This window comes from Dermochelys coriacea, chromosome 22 (genome assembly GCF_009764565.3).
Source record: "Dermochelys coriacea isolate rDerCor1 chromosome 22, rDerCor1.pri.v4, whole genome shotgun sequence".
Lineage (NCBI taxonomy): Eukaryota > Metazoa > Chordata > Testudines > Dermochelyidae > Dermochelys > Dermochelys coriacea.
In genome coordinates this window covers 6,267,174-6,282,463 of record NC_050089.1, presented here as the reverse complement: position 1 = coordinate 6,282,463, position 15,290 = coordinate 6,267,174, and the positions used below count along the sequence as shown (strand labels likewise).

General features: G+C 50.4%; 1 protein-coding gene across 7 annotated transcripts in view; it reads right to left on the bottom strand.

Moving 5' to 3' along the window:
* Positions 1 to 12,941, bottom strand: part of NFRKB (nuclear factor related to kappaB binding protein) — a 35,630-nt gene extending 22,689 nt beyond the window's left edge. For 2 of the 7 annotated variants that reach the window (XM_038380472.2, XM_038380476.2), the window contains exons 1-7: positions 12,749 to 12,916; positions 9,311 to 9,411; positions 6,534 to 6,687; positions 5,612 to 5,813; positions 5,033 to 5,160; positions 1,524 to 1,698; positions 438 to 539 (exon numbers count right to left, since the gene is read on the bottom strand). In XM_038380472.2, the coding sequence (XP_038236400.1) occupies positions 438 to 539; positions 1,524 to 1,698; positions 5,033 to 5,160; positions 5,612 to 5,813; positions 6,534 to 6,668 (742 nt within the window). In that variant the 5' untranslated portion in view covers positions 6,669 to 6,687; positions 9,311 to 9,411; positions 12,749 to 12,916. Of the gene's footprint in view, positions 1 to 437; positions 540 to 1,523; positions 1,699 to 5,032; positions 5,161 to 5,611; positions 5,814 to 6,533; positions 6,688 to 9,310; positions 9,412 to 12,709 lie in introns of all 7 variants that reach the window. The other 5 variants (XM_043500831.1, XM_043500829.1, XM_043500828.1 and 2 more) reach the window with 5 other exon arrangements.
* Positions 12,942 to 15,290: the final 2,349 nt, after the last annotated feature.

The window sequence follows — 15,290 nt, the reverse complement described above, 5'->3', positions numbered from 1 at the left end:
TGTGTGTTAAAATACTAGCTTGCCTCAACAGAAGTTCAGCCTTGAAAGAAACTGGAAGGAGTATATCTAGAGACCTCACGGATCAAGAATCAAGTGAAGCATTACAAAACATCATGTGCATGTCATTAACTTTCAGTACTTGACTTTTCAGAAGGAACTGGAAGGAATCACCCTTTCTGAATAAAGCTATGTCTACACTAGAGAGCTCACAACAGCACAGCTGTACCGATGCAGCTGCATCGCTGTAAGATCTCTTGTATTGCCGTTCTAGGATGACGGGAAAGAGCTTGTGTCACTCGGGGGAAGGTGTGGAGGGGAGCATGTTTCACACCCTTGAGCGACATAAGTTTTGCTGACATATGTGGTGGAGTAGACATGGCTTAAGTAGTTCCAAGCACGTCCCGACTACTTCACTTGTGCCTTCGCTCAGTTCTCACCTGCTGTTTTCATATCCAGAGTTGACAATGTGGGAATCACTCTGAGGGGAAGAGCTGGACTCGGGCAATGTGCTGGAGAATTTGGAAGCCAGGAACTTAGATCTGAGAAAACCAAAGTTGTAAAGTTAATTTTTTTCCCCTACAGGGAATGCCAAATAGCCGATTAACTCTATCCCCAGGGTTCAAAGGAGCCAAGCCAATGCAACATGAATCCAATAGCCACCTTCCTGTCAAAAAGACATTTTTCCCTTCCCCTCACTTCCCTAGCAGCTTCCCTTCCACCAACTGGATTGGTTATTTAAACAGCCATTAAAAGCAGACCTGAATTAGAGAAACAGTGTTTTAATAGTCTGGTAGCTGAGTCTCAGTGCTAATCCCAACACTGATACGGATGCTGTGCATGGTTTTGGCCAAGTCGCTTCATCTTTGTATGAATATTTCAATTTCCCTATCTATAAATGGGGATAACTATTCTTATCTCTTTAACAGCAATATTGTGAGGCATTATTACTAAAATTTTGTATACAGCTCTGAAAAAAATAAGGTGTTATTGATTCCACCAGAAGACAAACAGTCCGAGTATCCACCCCAGTACAAGCAGGAGAACCATGGTCCACCCACTTCCCAACCTGCACAAACACAGAAGACTGTCAGGGAAAGAAAACATATGAACTTTAAAAGTAAATAAAGGTTATTGTTTCCGTGATGTGCACACCTATCCACTAGGAACCTGACTCTCAACCCCCACCTAGGCATAAAGTCTGTCAGAAGGTAGTAACCACTACCAACTTGGGCACTCCTGGAACCAGGAACCCAGAGCTGGAAGTCTGTATTATCAGTTATCCATCAGTTCTTTGAGCCATCCATTGCCCTGTGTAAGGCAAGTTTATGTCAAACGTATTGAGGAAGGATTTATTATTTTCCAAAAAGTAAAATTCCTAGGAAATAGTGACTTTTCCAATGTCCAGTTCTGGCATCAAGGCCAAAGAAGGCTTTCAACTGTGCCGGTACCTGCAGAGAGCTTTTCAGCCCAGCCCACACCCCCATCTCTCTCATGCTATTCCTGGAACACACTGGCTACATTACCTTCTTCATCAGAGGATAAAGTGTTGTCTCCACATTCCTCCTTCACTTCCCTCAGAACCTTCAGGTAGCGCTGATGTGTCCGTCTATCCCGTTCTTCTGGGCCACATGGAGGGGATGGATATTTTTTCTTAAGGGTCAGATCAGGGCCACCTTTCCTAGCCAGATCCAGCAGGTGCTGTAGTAAAGACATAGACATCTACAACAGAGGGAAGACTCTGGGATGCAGAGTCCAGCTTTGTGGGGAATGAGTAACTTACACCCACCTACAGGTCAATTTAATTAGTTAAAAAATTATAACATACCATCATTACATGGTTGCTGGTATTACCTACCCAGTTCTTTATAAGCTAACTAACAGCATTCTAGTATTTAGTATGTAGGGAATCCCAAAAATTATGCCAGTACTTAATAAAGGGGAAGTCTAATAACTGACTGTATTCCTGCATCACTTTCCATTCTCATTATCCCTTATTCTCATTCTATATGATCCATTTTGTCAAGTACAGGCTAGTCATTGTTCGGAAGAACACCTGAAGAGGTTTGCACCCCATGAAGTTTAGCACTTCAAAAGAAAAACGTAGTTTAACTCTTATGATAACAAAGAAGAGATCTTTGATCCACATGCAAACCCCACCTCCCATTCCCATCCCCAATGTAAGAGCTCCCGTCCCACTCAACAGATAAAGCACTTCAGTCCCCCTGACTATCTAACTTTAGCCAGCAGCCACCATCATGGCATGGAGCCCAGTAATTGTATGCTTCCAGGCTACAATGCTGTTGTGACATCTCTACTCTCCGATTCCTGGCCTGAGGGACACGCAAGATGCTTCAGGAGCACAGACTGAGTGATCTTCCCAGTAGAGGGTAGGAGTGGCCCTTCCACGAGTCCAGACCTGCTCTACCTACCAGCAGCCAGAAACTCTCCCTACTCCTTACCACAGTACCTCTACTGCACTGTCTAGTTTCACTCAAACTGCAGCTTCCAAGGACTGCTTCTTCAAGAGATAGTGAAGTTTAATTGGTGTCTGTAAAATGCTTTGAGATCCTCAGATTAAAGATCCAGGAGTCATCTACTTAATTAAGGATTGCCTAAGAAAGGCGAGACTACTGATTGACAGCAGAAGTGGTGACGTTGGTACAAATAAATGGTTTATTTGGAAGATGGTTCCTCTTTCCTTATCTACCAAGAGACAAGTTCAGGTTCTGGGTTTCCCTTGCTAAAGGGTATGGCATCAGTAACATCCAAATGGATAAGTTTAGGTTTTTATGACCACTTATAAAAGAAACTGGACACTGAACTCAATCTCAGCAGGAGAAAAACTGTCCAATTAGCCTTCAAACAACACATGCAACCAGCTTTAATAAAAGGCGAAAGTTTTATACAATCTGAAGAGAAACCGTATCTAATGTTTAATAGAGTAGTATTTTTTCATGAAGGTTACCAACTTAATGAAAACATTGTTATATTAAAAAATAACCTCAAAACAATACTTCACTTCACTCCCAGTCAGATACATTTAGAAGCCAAGATACCAATGCCTTAGCGAAAATGGAATGCAGACTAACGGTTAGAGAAAAATACTTGGAGTCAGTACTAGTGGTTTGCTATCACAGGTGACAAGAAGTCAGCATTGGGAATCGACTAGCCCAATGAGTCCGAACTCTCTGGTTCTATTCCCAACGTTGACACTGAAAAACATGATGTTGGAGGAAGTCACTTGACCCTCACTTTGCCAGCCCATAAAATGACAATATTTATTTTGCTGGGATGGAAGGGGCTGAGGGAGAAAGGCTGAGTGCTAAATATAATTGGTCTCTGTATTTGGCCTTGGTGCAACTGCTGCTGGAATACTAGGTCCAGTTCTGGAGCCCATAATCCAAGAAGGAGGCTGATAAATTCGAGAAGGTTCAGAGAAGAGTCACGAGAACAATTAAATGATTAGAAAACATCTCTCTAGTGACAGACTCAAAGCTCAATCTATTCAGTTTAACAAAAAGAGAAGGTTAAAGGGTGACTTGATTACACGCTATACATATCTGCATGGGGAACAAATATTTAACAATGGGCTCTTCAGTCTAACAGAAAAGGTGTAACTAGTTGGAGGTTGAACCTAAACCAGTTCAGACTGGAAATAAGCTGAAAACGTATAGCAGTGGGTAACTACCCCGTCATAAATATAAAGGGAAGGGTAACCACCTTTCTGTATACAGTGCTATAAAATCCCTCCTGGCCAGAGGCAACATCCTGTTACCTGTAAAGGGTTAAGAAGCTCAGCTAACCTGGGTGGCACTTGACCCTAAGGACCAATAAGGGGACAAGATACTTTCAAATATTGGGTGGGGAAAGGCTTTTGTTTGTGCTCATTGTTTACATGGTTGTTCTCTCTTGGGACTGAGCGAGGCCAGACAGAAATCCATCTTCTCCAACCCATCCTAATCCAAGTCTCCAATATTGCAACAAGTATATGTAAGACACGCAAGGTGGATTAGTTTATCTTTTGTTTTATGTGAATTTTCCCTGTGTTGAGAGTTTATTCCTGTTTTCTGTAACTTTAAGGTTTTGCCCAGAGGAGGATCCTCTGTGTTTTGAATCTGAATACCCTGTAAAAGTATTTTCCATCCTGATTTTACAGAGATGCTTTTTTTTTTTTTTTTTTTAAAAATAAAATCCTTTTAAGAGCCTGACTGATTTTTCCATTGTTCCAAGATGCAGGGGTTTGGGTCTTTGATGATTTTGTAACCAATTGGTTAGGATATTATTCTCAAGCCTCCCCAGGAAAGGGGGTGTGTAGGGCTTGGGGGAATATTTTGGGGGAAGATGTCGCCAAGTGGTCTCTTTCCCTGTTCTTTGTTTAAAACGCTTGGTGGTGGCAGCATACGGTTCAAGGACAAGGCAAAGCTTGTACCTTGGGGAAGTTTTTAACCTAAGCTTGTAAGAATAAGCTTAGGGGATCTTTCATGCGGGTCCCCATATCTGTACCCTAGAGTTCAGAGTGGGGAAGGAACCTTGACATACCCCTTGAAGAATCTACCAAGGTTCATGCTGCATCACTGGCAATTTTAAAATCAAGACTGGATCTTTTCCAAAAGCTCTGCCCTAGGTATTATTTTGGGGATAGTTCTATGGCCTGTGTTTACACGAGATCAGACTAGATGATCACAATGGTCCCTTCTGACTGTGGAATCTATAAATTATTTATAAAAACAATGAGGTTCTCAATGGGGTGTGGGGGGGAAAAAAGAGGTGCTGCATAGTAGAGTAAGGCATCTCTGCAGGTTCAGGGTAAGATAGATATTTGTCAAATATCTGCGTGAGCATCCAGAATCCTTTCAGCAACTTTACATTTAGGGACCAACCAAGCCTAAAATCAAAACAACCGCAGAATTTAATAAAACATTCCAGCAGGGAATAGCGGCTACATGACCACTACCAAATCGTTCAACAGACAAACAAACCATGTTTTTCATGTAATGCATCAAGTACCTCACTGCTCCTTGCAAGAACTTACATTGCGGGAAGCAAGGATCTGCTTGAGCAGTCGGTAGAAGTACTGCTGCTGGGAGTTCAGGTAGCGTTTGTATTGGGACTTGAAACAGAGCTGTCGGTATTTCACAACTTCAGGATTGAAGTGCCCATCTGCAGAAAAGAATAAAAACTGTTTTGACTTCCCTTAGCTGCAAGCTGAAAGGAAACTTTTTTTTTTTTTTTTTTTTTAAAGTTTTCAGTTTATTTTCTCTACATAAATAATCCAGATGCTACAGCAGCCATGACCTGTTGAAAAATCAAGTATAATATCAAAGAGATTACAATTCTCAAAGGAGTGACAAGATCTAGAGCTTTGCTGTTCTAGGTCAGACGACCAAGAGTTCTTGTCACATTACAGTGGCCTCTGAGAAATAAGTCTGGAGGTTTCAGCAGACAAGTGTACTAGTTGATGCCTTGTTGACAGTCTCGGCAAACAGGTCTGTGTTGTACCAAGTCCATGAATAAACAGAGTTCCAGTCTCCTTCTCTATCAACCTGGCACCTTTCACCAGATATACATTCAATAAAAAAAAAAATTAAAAGCAGAATGAGCTGACACTGACCCCGGAAGAGTTTCTGGGCTATGTGCAGTGGGTTTCCAAAGCGGAAGTTCTCTCCGCTGAACAGGGCTGGGATGAGCTTGATCTGGTGCTCAGTATTGTTTTCCGGGAAATGGGGCAGGAACTTTTTTAGGTGGTCTCGCTGTGAGTCTGTCAGCACCTCCTGCCACGTAGATAGGCTGACAACTTCAAAAAAGATCTCAGGCTGAAGGAGACAAAGACAACAATGAAGCAAAATACCTTTCAGCATCTTCAACAAATCTTTATCCCTCAAGGGTTTCCAGAGTTAAATATAAGTCACAAGACACTGTCTGGTGCAGACTGTGGAAAGCGGTAGTGTAAAACACTGAAAGGCGAACATATTAAAGGATTCCAGTCATGAGGACCCATAACAGATGGAGAGAGAGAGAGAGAGATCAGGAGGTATAAAAGTAACAAAAAGATGTTTTAATATTAGATCTGAGAAGAGAGTGAGAGTCACTACGTTTACTAGATAAAGAACAGACTAGAGGAAAAAAAAAAAAGGGCTTTTAAAATAGATTTGGCTAACATAACTTGAAACACCACTCAGCACCTTTAAAATCATGTTTAAATAGCTATTTTGTAATCTAGGAGGGAGTCCAGGCTACAAGACAAGGTAACAACCTCTAGCTGTTAAAATGTCTCTATAGAGGTGTCAGGGGAAGGGGGAGTTCCAATTGTGTTCAACTAACCAGATTGAGTCAAGTTGATTTCAAAATCCACCTTTTTTCAGCAGGGCCTGGAACACCTGTGGATGTTAACCCTCTTTTCCCCCACCTCACAACTGCTCTGACTTTCCTCTGTGAAACAGTGAGAATAATAGCCACAACCTCCTTGTGAAGCGAGTAAGTAGTTCTGTTTGTCAAACACTCTGGAAATGGAAAGTGCTCTTATTATTACTTACATCCTCTAAGAGGTCCTCTGGCAGGCTAACTCTTGTTGTTCCAAGCATGCAGTCCTCCATGATCCGTGTGCCATTTCCCTCCCCGCATGGTCCCAGTTCCAATGGGTCTGTCAGCATGTGGTCCAGAGAATCCATTCTGCACTGTACTCAGTCCCTGAACAAAAGAAACCATCAACAACAAACTCCAAATTTTCAGATACAACTGAAGGGGTCAGTTTTTTAGAAGGTTTGATGAAGAAATTATTTTAACAGAATCCATTCAAGTTCCACAGAATTGTGTAACTGCCATGTGAATTTACTCAATAGTGAAATAGACAATGCAGATCTGATAGACCTACTAGGGACTATCACTCTTTCAGGTGACACAACAGCACACAAACATACTCAGAGTTTATATAAAGAACACTAGGGAAACAGAAATGGACATTAGCTGATTAATAGCCATAGTTTTACATTTTTCGTACCTGTTCCACTTACAACACTAATAATTTACTTTTCACGATATATTCAATTTATATTTTGCCTGTCACTAAAATTTAATAATAAAGACTGGCCTGGTCAGCTTCACTTTGAGTCTTATGCACTACATCATTGCTGCAATCTTTGGGATGAAACACTGCTGAGGAATGTTTAAATCCAAATAAAAAAAGTGTTTTCATATACAAACTAATTTGGAGGCCTAAACTTAAAACACTTTTACATTAAATTCACTCTTACAACTTGGTTTATGCTTCATGCTCAGAAGCCTCACAACCCAAGATGCTGAAGAGGGTGAAACCTATAAGCAGAGTAATGCAAACTACAAGAAACTACAAGAAGGCTAATGTAGTGCCCATCTTTAAAAAAGGGAAGAAGGAGGATCCTGGGAACTACAGGCCGGTCAGTCTCACCTCAGTCCCTGGAAAAATCATGGAGCAGGTCCTCAAAGAATCAATCCTGAAGCACTTAGAGGAGAGGAAAGTGATCAGGAACAGTCAGCATGGATTCACCAAGGGAAGGTCATGTCTGACTAATCTAATCGCCTTTTATGATGAGATTACTGGTTCTGTGGGTGAAGGGAAAGCAGTGGATGTATTGTTTCTTGACTTTAGCAAAGCTTTTGACACGGTCTCCCACAGCATTCTTGTCAGCAAGTTAAGGAAGTATGGGCTGGATGAATGCACTATAAGGTGGGTAGAAAGCTGGCTAGATTGTCGGGCTCAACGGGTAGTGATCAATGGCTCCATGTCTAGTTGGCAGCCGGTGTCAAGTGGAGTGCCCCAGGGGTCGGTCCTGGGGCCCGTTTTGTTCAATATCTTCATAAATGATCTGGAGGATGGTGTGGATTGCACTCTCAGCAAATTTGCGGATGATACTAAACTGGGAGGAGTGGTAGATACGCTGGAGGGGAGGGATAGGATACAGAAGGACCTAGACAAATTGGAGGATTGGGCCAAAAGAAATCTAATGAGGTTCAATAAGGATAAATGCAGGGTCCTGCACTTAGGATGGAAGAATCCAATGCACCGCTACAGACTAGGGACCGAATGGCTCGGCAGCAGTTCTGCGGAAAAGGACCTAGGGGTGACAGTGGACGAGAAGCTGGATATGAGTCAGCAGTGTGCCCTTGTTGCCAAGAAGGCCAATGGCATTTTGGGATGTATAAGTAGGGGCATAGCGAGCAGATCGAGGGACGTGATCGTTCCCCTCTATTCGACACTGGTGAGGCCTCATCTGGAGTACTGTGTCCAGTTTTGGGCCCCACACTACAAGAAGGATGTGGATAAATTGGAAAGAGTACAGCGAAGGGCAACAAAAATGATTAGGGGTCTAGAGCACATGACTTATGAGGAGAGGCTGAGGGAGCTGGGATTGTTTAGTCTGCAGAAGAGAAGAATGAGGGGGGATTTGATAGCTGCTTTCAACTACCTGAAAGGGGGTTTCAAAGAGGATGGCTCTAGACTGTTCTCAATGGTAGCAGATGACAGAACGAGGAGTAATGGTCTCAAGTTGCAATGGGGGAGGTTTAGATTGGATATTAGGAAAAACTTTTTCACTAAGAGGGTGGTGAAACACTGGAATGCGTTACCTAGGGAGGTGGTAGAATCTCCTTCCTTAGAGGTTTTTAAGGTCAGGCTTGACAAAGCCCTGGCTAGGATGATTTAACTGGGACTTGGTCCTGCTTTGAGCAGGGGGTTTGGACTAGATGACCTTCTGGGGTCCCTTCCAACCCTGATATTCTATGATTCTATGAAACAGAAAAACCCAAGACATGGGGATAGATGACGAGTGTAAAAAGAATGATGAAGTAAGAGTTACTGGAATTAGAGGGTGTTGCCTGCTGAGCAAACCAGACCTCAGGTACAGGTCTGCAAAGATACTTCAAGGCTCTGACCAGATGCGAGACCTGTAAATATTTTCCCTTTATTTTCCATAGCTGCCCGAAGCTTTCTTACAAGTGAGTTAAACATTACTCTCATGCCTCCACGCAAAACATGACACAATAAGAAGATGTAGACATGAAAGAATTCAAGACTTGGCTTCTGTGGTTGTGACTTCAATACACCATCTACAAAGGGCCAACTACTCAGCAGCATCAGGCTTGTCCAATCAGCCAACATTAAGCCATTCATTAGTTTGCCCTACACGTGAATCCTGATTCATGTTCAGCCACTGGAACACTGAATGTAATTAATTTTGAAATCTAATTTCTATTCCAAGCCATAGTGCAGTTTGATTCAATATATCACAGGGATGAGTTCCCTTTCAGAACTAAATTGGTTCAGAGGAGGAATTACCTCTTGCCTGCAGAAAGCATGGACACTCTAGCCAAGGATTAAGAACATTAGAGAAGCGGGATTAATGTAGGTGAACTGAAGTCATCTCAAATGTACCTGATCTGTGAATAAACAAGAGATTGAACTTTAATCAATAAGGGAATTGAAATAAAAATGGGAATGTTTACTTTTTTAAAATTAAAAACACAAGTTCTAGGGCTTTTAGCCTCATAAATAATCTGGTTAAACCATGTGAATTCATCATAAATTGGAGAAAAGACAACTACACCGCCAATAAAGAATTATAATCCAACATTGTCAACTAGCATTTCAATGGGGTTTACAAAATATACTCTATAAGCTTTGTGAGGTATAGGAAGTCATACTAGTTCTACTATACAGGGAGAAACTGAGGCACAGAGATTAAGGGACTTGCTAAGAGCCAGTGGCAGAGTCAGGAATAAATCTCAGCAGTCCTTGTTCCCACTGCCCAAAAGACCGTTTGCACAGCAAATTCAGTGCCTGACCTACCATTCCCTTTTAAAAATATTACAATCATGATACTCTACACTAGCTACAATAAAACACAGATTTCAGAGTAGCAGCCGTGTTAGTCTGTATTCGCAAAAAGAAAAAGGAGTACTTGTGGCACCTTAGAGACTAACAAATTTATTAGAGCATAAGCTTTCGTGAGCTACAGCTCACTTCATCGGAAGCATCCAATGAAGTGAGCTGTAGCTCACGAAAGCTTATGCTCAAATAAATTTGTTAGTCTCTAAGGTGCCACAAGTACTCCTTTTCTTTTTATAAGACACAGAGTTACCTAAATTCTTCCAGATCACCCTCATTTATTTTAAAAAGTGCTTTCCAAATTTATTTAGATCTTGCCACCTATATCAGGCTCAAAGCACTTACAAAAGGTAACATCAACCATTGATAAAATGAAACCAAAACAAAACAAATGCTCAAACGCAAACCATAGAGACTATAACAACATATACCCACTAACAGAGGTGGGCAATCTACGGCCTGCTAACCCTTTTAAGCCAGCCCTCAAGCTCCCGCTGGGGAGTGGGGTTTGGGGCTTGCCCTGCTCAGGCGCTCCAGCCAGGGCAAAGGGTCTGGGGCCACTCCACGCAGGAGCTATGGCATGGCCTGGCTCTGGTGCTTCAGCAGGGGAGCAGGGTTGGGGGCCGCTCCATGCAGCTCCTGGAAGCTGCAGCATGGCCCCGCTCCAGCTCCTATGTGCTCCAATGGGAGCTGCAGGGGCAGTACCTGCGAACAGGGAAGCATGCAGAGCCACCTGACCACGCCTCCACATAGGAGCCAGAGAAGATGCATGCTGCTGCTTCCAGGAGCCACTTGAGATAAGCACCATCCGGAGCCTGCACCCTTGAGCCTTTCCCCATGCCCCAACCCCCTGCCCAGATCACCCTCCCGCCCTCCAAACCCCTTGATCCCAGCCCGGAGCACCCTCCTGCACCCCAAACCCCTCACCCCCAGCCCACATCCCATTCCCTCTCCTGCACCCTGAACTCCTCATTTTTGGCCCCCCCCGAGCCCTCACCCCCTCCTGCACCCCAATGCCTAATTTTTTGAGCGTTCATGGCCTGCTATACAATTTCTATTCCCAGATGTGGCCTTTGGGCCAAAAAGTCTGCCCACCCCATGCTAACATATCACATAAAACAAACTCCGCAAATGGCACTCATCACCACCCTCTAACCATCCCTGCCAAAGAGCCCTGGGAAAGAAGGATGGACATAGATAGATCTGTTTGCAATGTCTAGGTATTTCTTCAAGGAGTGCTCATCCCCCAAAATAATTCAATGCTTTTTCTGCTAACAACAAAAGTTGATAACCAAAGTCAGCAGCAACACTACAAAAACAAACAAACAGTAAGTGCACAGGATGGAGGAAAAAAATAGCCTGGCTGAGGACACATGTCCACTCAAGGGATCAGAAGGCGCTAGAAAGGAATAAGGCTGTGTGGGTCACAAACAGTGGCTTGGAAGACATTGCCAAGCACCCGCAACAAAAAGCCCCACTCTCTCCACGGATCACCCTGCCCCCCAGGAACCCTCACACCATGCCAGTAGCTCACCCCCGGGGAAACCAGCCAACCACCCCCCCGGGACCTCCCCCAGCTCCCCACCCCGGGGAAACCAACCAAACACCCCCCCCCCGGGACCACCCCCAGCTCCCCACCCCCGGGGAAACCAACCAACCACCCCCCCCGGGGACCACCCCCAGCTCCCCACCCCCGGGGAAACCACCAACCACCCCCCCCGGGACCACCCCAGCCCCCCCCCCGGGGTAAACCACCAACCACCCCCCCGGGGACCACCCCCAGCTCCCCCCCCCCCGGGGAAACCAACCAACCACCCCCCCCCGGGGACCACCCCCAGCTCCCCCCCCCGGGGAAACCAACCAACCACCCCCCCCGGGGACCACCCCCAGCTCCCCCCCCGGGGAAACCAGCCAACCACCCCCCCCGGGACCACACCCAGCTCCCCCCCCCCGGGGAAACCAGCCAACCACCCCCCCCCGGGGACCACCCCCAGCTCCCCCCCCCCGGGGAAACCAACCAACCACCCCCCCGGGGACCACCCCCAGCTCCCCCCCCCCGGGGAAACCAACCAACCACCCCCCCGGGGACCACCCCCAGCCCCCCCCCCCGGGGAACCAACCAACCACCCCCCCCCGGGGACCACCCAGCTCCCCCCCCCCGGGGAAACCAAACCAACCACCCCCCCGGGGACCACCCCCAGCTCCCCCCCCCGGGGAAACCAACCAACCCCCCCCCCCGGGACCACCCCCAGCTCCCCCCCCCGGGGAAACCAACCAACCACCCCCCCCGGGACCACCCCCAGCTCCCCCCCCGGGGAAACCAACCAACCACCCCCCCCGGGGACCACCCCCAGCTCCCCCCCCCCGGGGAAACCAACCAACCACCCCCCCGGGGACCACCCCAGCTCCCCCCCCCGGGGAAACCAACCACCCCCCCCGGGGACCACCCCAGCTCCCCCCCCCGGGGAAACCAACCAACCACCCCCCCGGGGACCACCCCAGCCCCCCCGGGGGGAAACCAGCCAACCACCCCCCCGGGGGACCACCCCTCCCCCCCCCCCGGGGAAACCAACCAACCACCCCCCCCGGGGACCGCCCCCAGCTCCCCCCCCCCGGGGAAACCAACCAACCACCCCCCCCGGGGACCACCCCCAGCTCCCCCCCCCCGGGGAAACCAACCAACCACCCCCCCCGGGGACCACCCCCAGCTCCCCCCCCCGGGGAAACCAGCCAACCACCCCCCCCCGGGGACCGCCCCCAGCTCCCCACCCCCGGGGAAACCAACCACCCCCCCCGCAGGCCCCTGTCCCCCGTTCCCCACCCGGAGGAGGCCCCAGGAGCCCCCCCCACCCGTCCCGCGCAGCCGGCTCCAGGCCGCACGCGGCTCACCCAGCTCCCGAATTTCGGGAGGGCGGGGCGTAGCAGGGGTAAGGGTCGGCGAGGGGGGTGGGCGGGGGAGAAGCGCGTGCGCGCGCACCCTCTCCCCAGAGCGCGAGCACGGTCCCGGAAGGCGGAGCCCGCCACTCAGCCTGGCGGACCCTTCTTACGCATGCGCAGCTCCTCTTCCCGGCGACCTCAGCGTCGAGAATCTGGGCGGCAGCCTCGCACGCAGGCGTGATGTCACGTCGTGGGCGTGGCTCGGGGTGGGCGGGGTTAGCGCAGCGCAGGGGGCGGCACCGGAAAAAATAGGGAGGAAGGTTTGTTGCGAGGAAGTGGGGGCCCTAGGGGGGTGCATCTGCGGGTGCAAAGGTGAGGACAGACGGGGGGAGGGGCATTGGTGTGGAGGGGGCGGATAGACGTGGGGGGGAGGGGCATTGGTGTGGGGGGCGGATAGACGTGGGGGGAGGGGCATTGGTGTGGGGGGCGGATAGACGTGGGGGAGGGGCATTGGTGTGGGGGGCGGATAGACGTGGGGGGAGGGGCATTGGTGTGGAGGGGGGGGGATAGATGGGGGAGGGGCCTTAGTGTGGAGGGGGCGGATAGACGTGGGGGGAGGGGCATTGGTGGGGGGGGCGGATAGACGTGGGGGGAGGGGCATTGGTGTGGAGGGGGGTGGATAGATATGGGGGAGGGGCATTGGTGTGGAGGGGCGGATAGACGTGGGGGGGGAGGGGCATTGGTGTGGAGGGGCGGATAGACGTGGGGGGAGGGGCATTGGTGTGGGGGGCGGATAGACGTGGGGGGAGGGGCATTGGTGTGGGGGGCGGATAGACGTGGGGGGGAGGGGCATTGGTGTGGAGGGGGGTGGATAGATGGGGGAGGGGCATTGGTGTGGAGGGGCGGATAGACGTGGGGGAGGGGCATTGGTGTGGGGGGCGGATAGATGGGGGAGGGGCATTGGTGTGGAGGGGCGGATAGACGTGGGGGGAGGGGCATTGGTGTGGGGGGGCGGTAGACGTGGGGGGGAGGGGCATTGGTGTGGAGGGCGGATAGACGTGGGGGGAGGGGCATGGTGTGGAGGGGCGGATAGACGTGGGGGGGAGGGGCATTGGTGTGGGGGGCGGATAGACGTGGGGGGAGGGGCATTGGTGTGGGGGGCGGATAGACGTGGGGGGGAGGGGCATTGGTGTGGAGGGGGGTGGATAGATGGGGGAGGGGCATTAGTGTGGAGGGGGCGGATAGACGTGGGGGGAGGGGCATTGGTGTGTGGGGGGCGGATAGACGTGGGGGGAGGGGCATTGGTGTGGGGGGCGGATAGACGTGGGGGAGGGGCATTGGTGTGGGGGGGCGGATAGACGTGGGGGGGGGGGGGGGATTGGTGTGGGGGGCGGATAGACGTGGGGGAGGGGCATTGGTGTGGGGGGGCGGATAGACGTGGGGGGAGGGGCATTGGTGTGGAGGGGGGTGGATAGATGGGGGAGGGGCATTAGTGTGGAGGGGGCGGATAGACGTGGGGGGAGGGGCATTGGTGTGGGGGGCGGATAGACGTGGGGGGAGGGGCATTGGTGTGGAGGGGGGGTGGATAGATATGGGGGGAGGGGCATTGGTGTGGAGGGGGCGGATAGACGTGGGGGGAGGGGCATTGGTGTGGAGGGGCGGATAGACGTGGGGGGGAGGGGCATTGGTGTGGAGGGGCGGATAGACGTGGGGGGGAGGGGCATTGGTGTGGAGGGGCGGATAGACGTGGGGGAGGGGCATTGGTGTGGGGGGGCGGATAGACGTGGGGGGGAGGGGGCATTGGTGTGGAGGGGGGTGGATAGATGGGGGAGGGGCATTAGTGTGGAGGGGGCGGATAGACGTGGGGGGAGGGGCATTGGTGTGGGGGGCGGATAGACGTGGGGGGAGGGGCATTGGTGTGGAGGGGGGTGGATAGATATGGGGGAGGGGCATTGGTGTGGAGGGGGCGGATAGACGTGGGGGGAGGGGCATTGGTGTGGAGGGGCGGATAGACGTGGGGGGAGGGGCATTGGTGTGGAGGGGCGGATAGACGTGGGGGGGAGGGCATTGGTGTGGGGGGCGGATAGACGTGGGGGGAGGGGCATTGGTGTGGGGGGGCGGATAGACGTGGGGGGAGGGGCATTGGTGTGGAGGGGCGGGATAGATGGGGGAGGGGCATTAGTGTGGAGGGGGCGGATAGACGTGGGGGGAGGGGCATTGGTGTGGAGGGGCGGATAGACGTGGGGGGAGGGGCATTGGTGTGGAGGGGCGGATAGATGGGGGAGGGGCATTAGTGTGGAGGGGGGCGGATAGACGTGGGGGGAGGGGCATTGGTGTGGGGGGCGGACAGATGTGGGGGGAGGGGCATTGGTGTGGAGGGGGGGTGGATAGATATGGGGGAGGGGCATTGGTGTGGAGGGGGCGGATAGACGTGGGGGGGGAGGGGCATTGGTGTGGAGGGGGCGGATAGATGGGGGAGGGGCATTAGTGTGGAGGGGGCGGATAGACGTGGGGGGGGGGGCCATTGGTGTGGAGGGGGTGGATAGATGGGGGT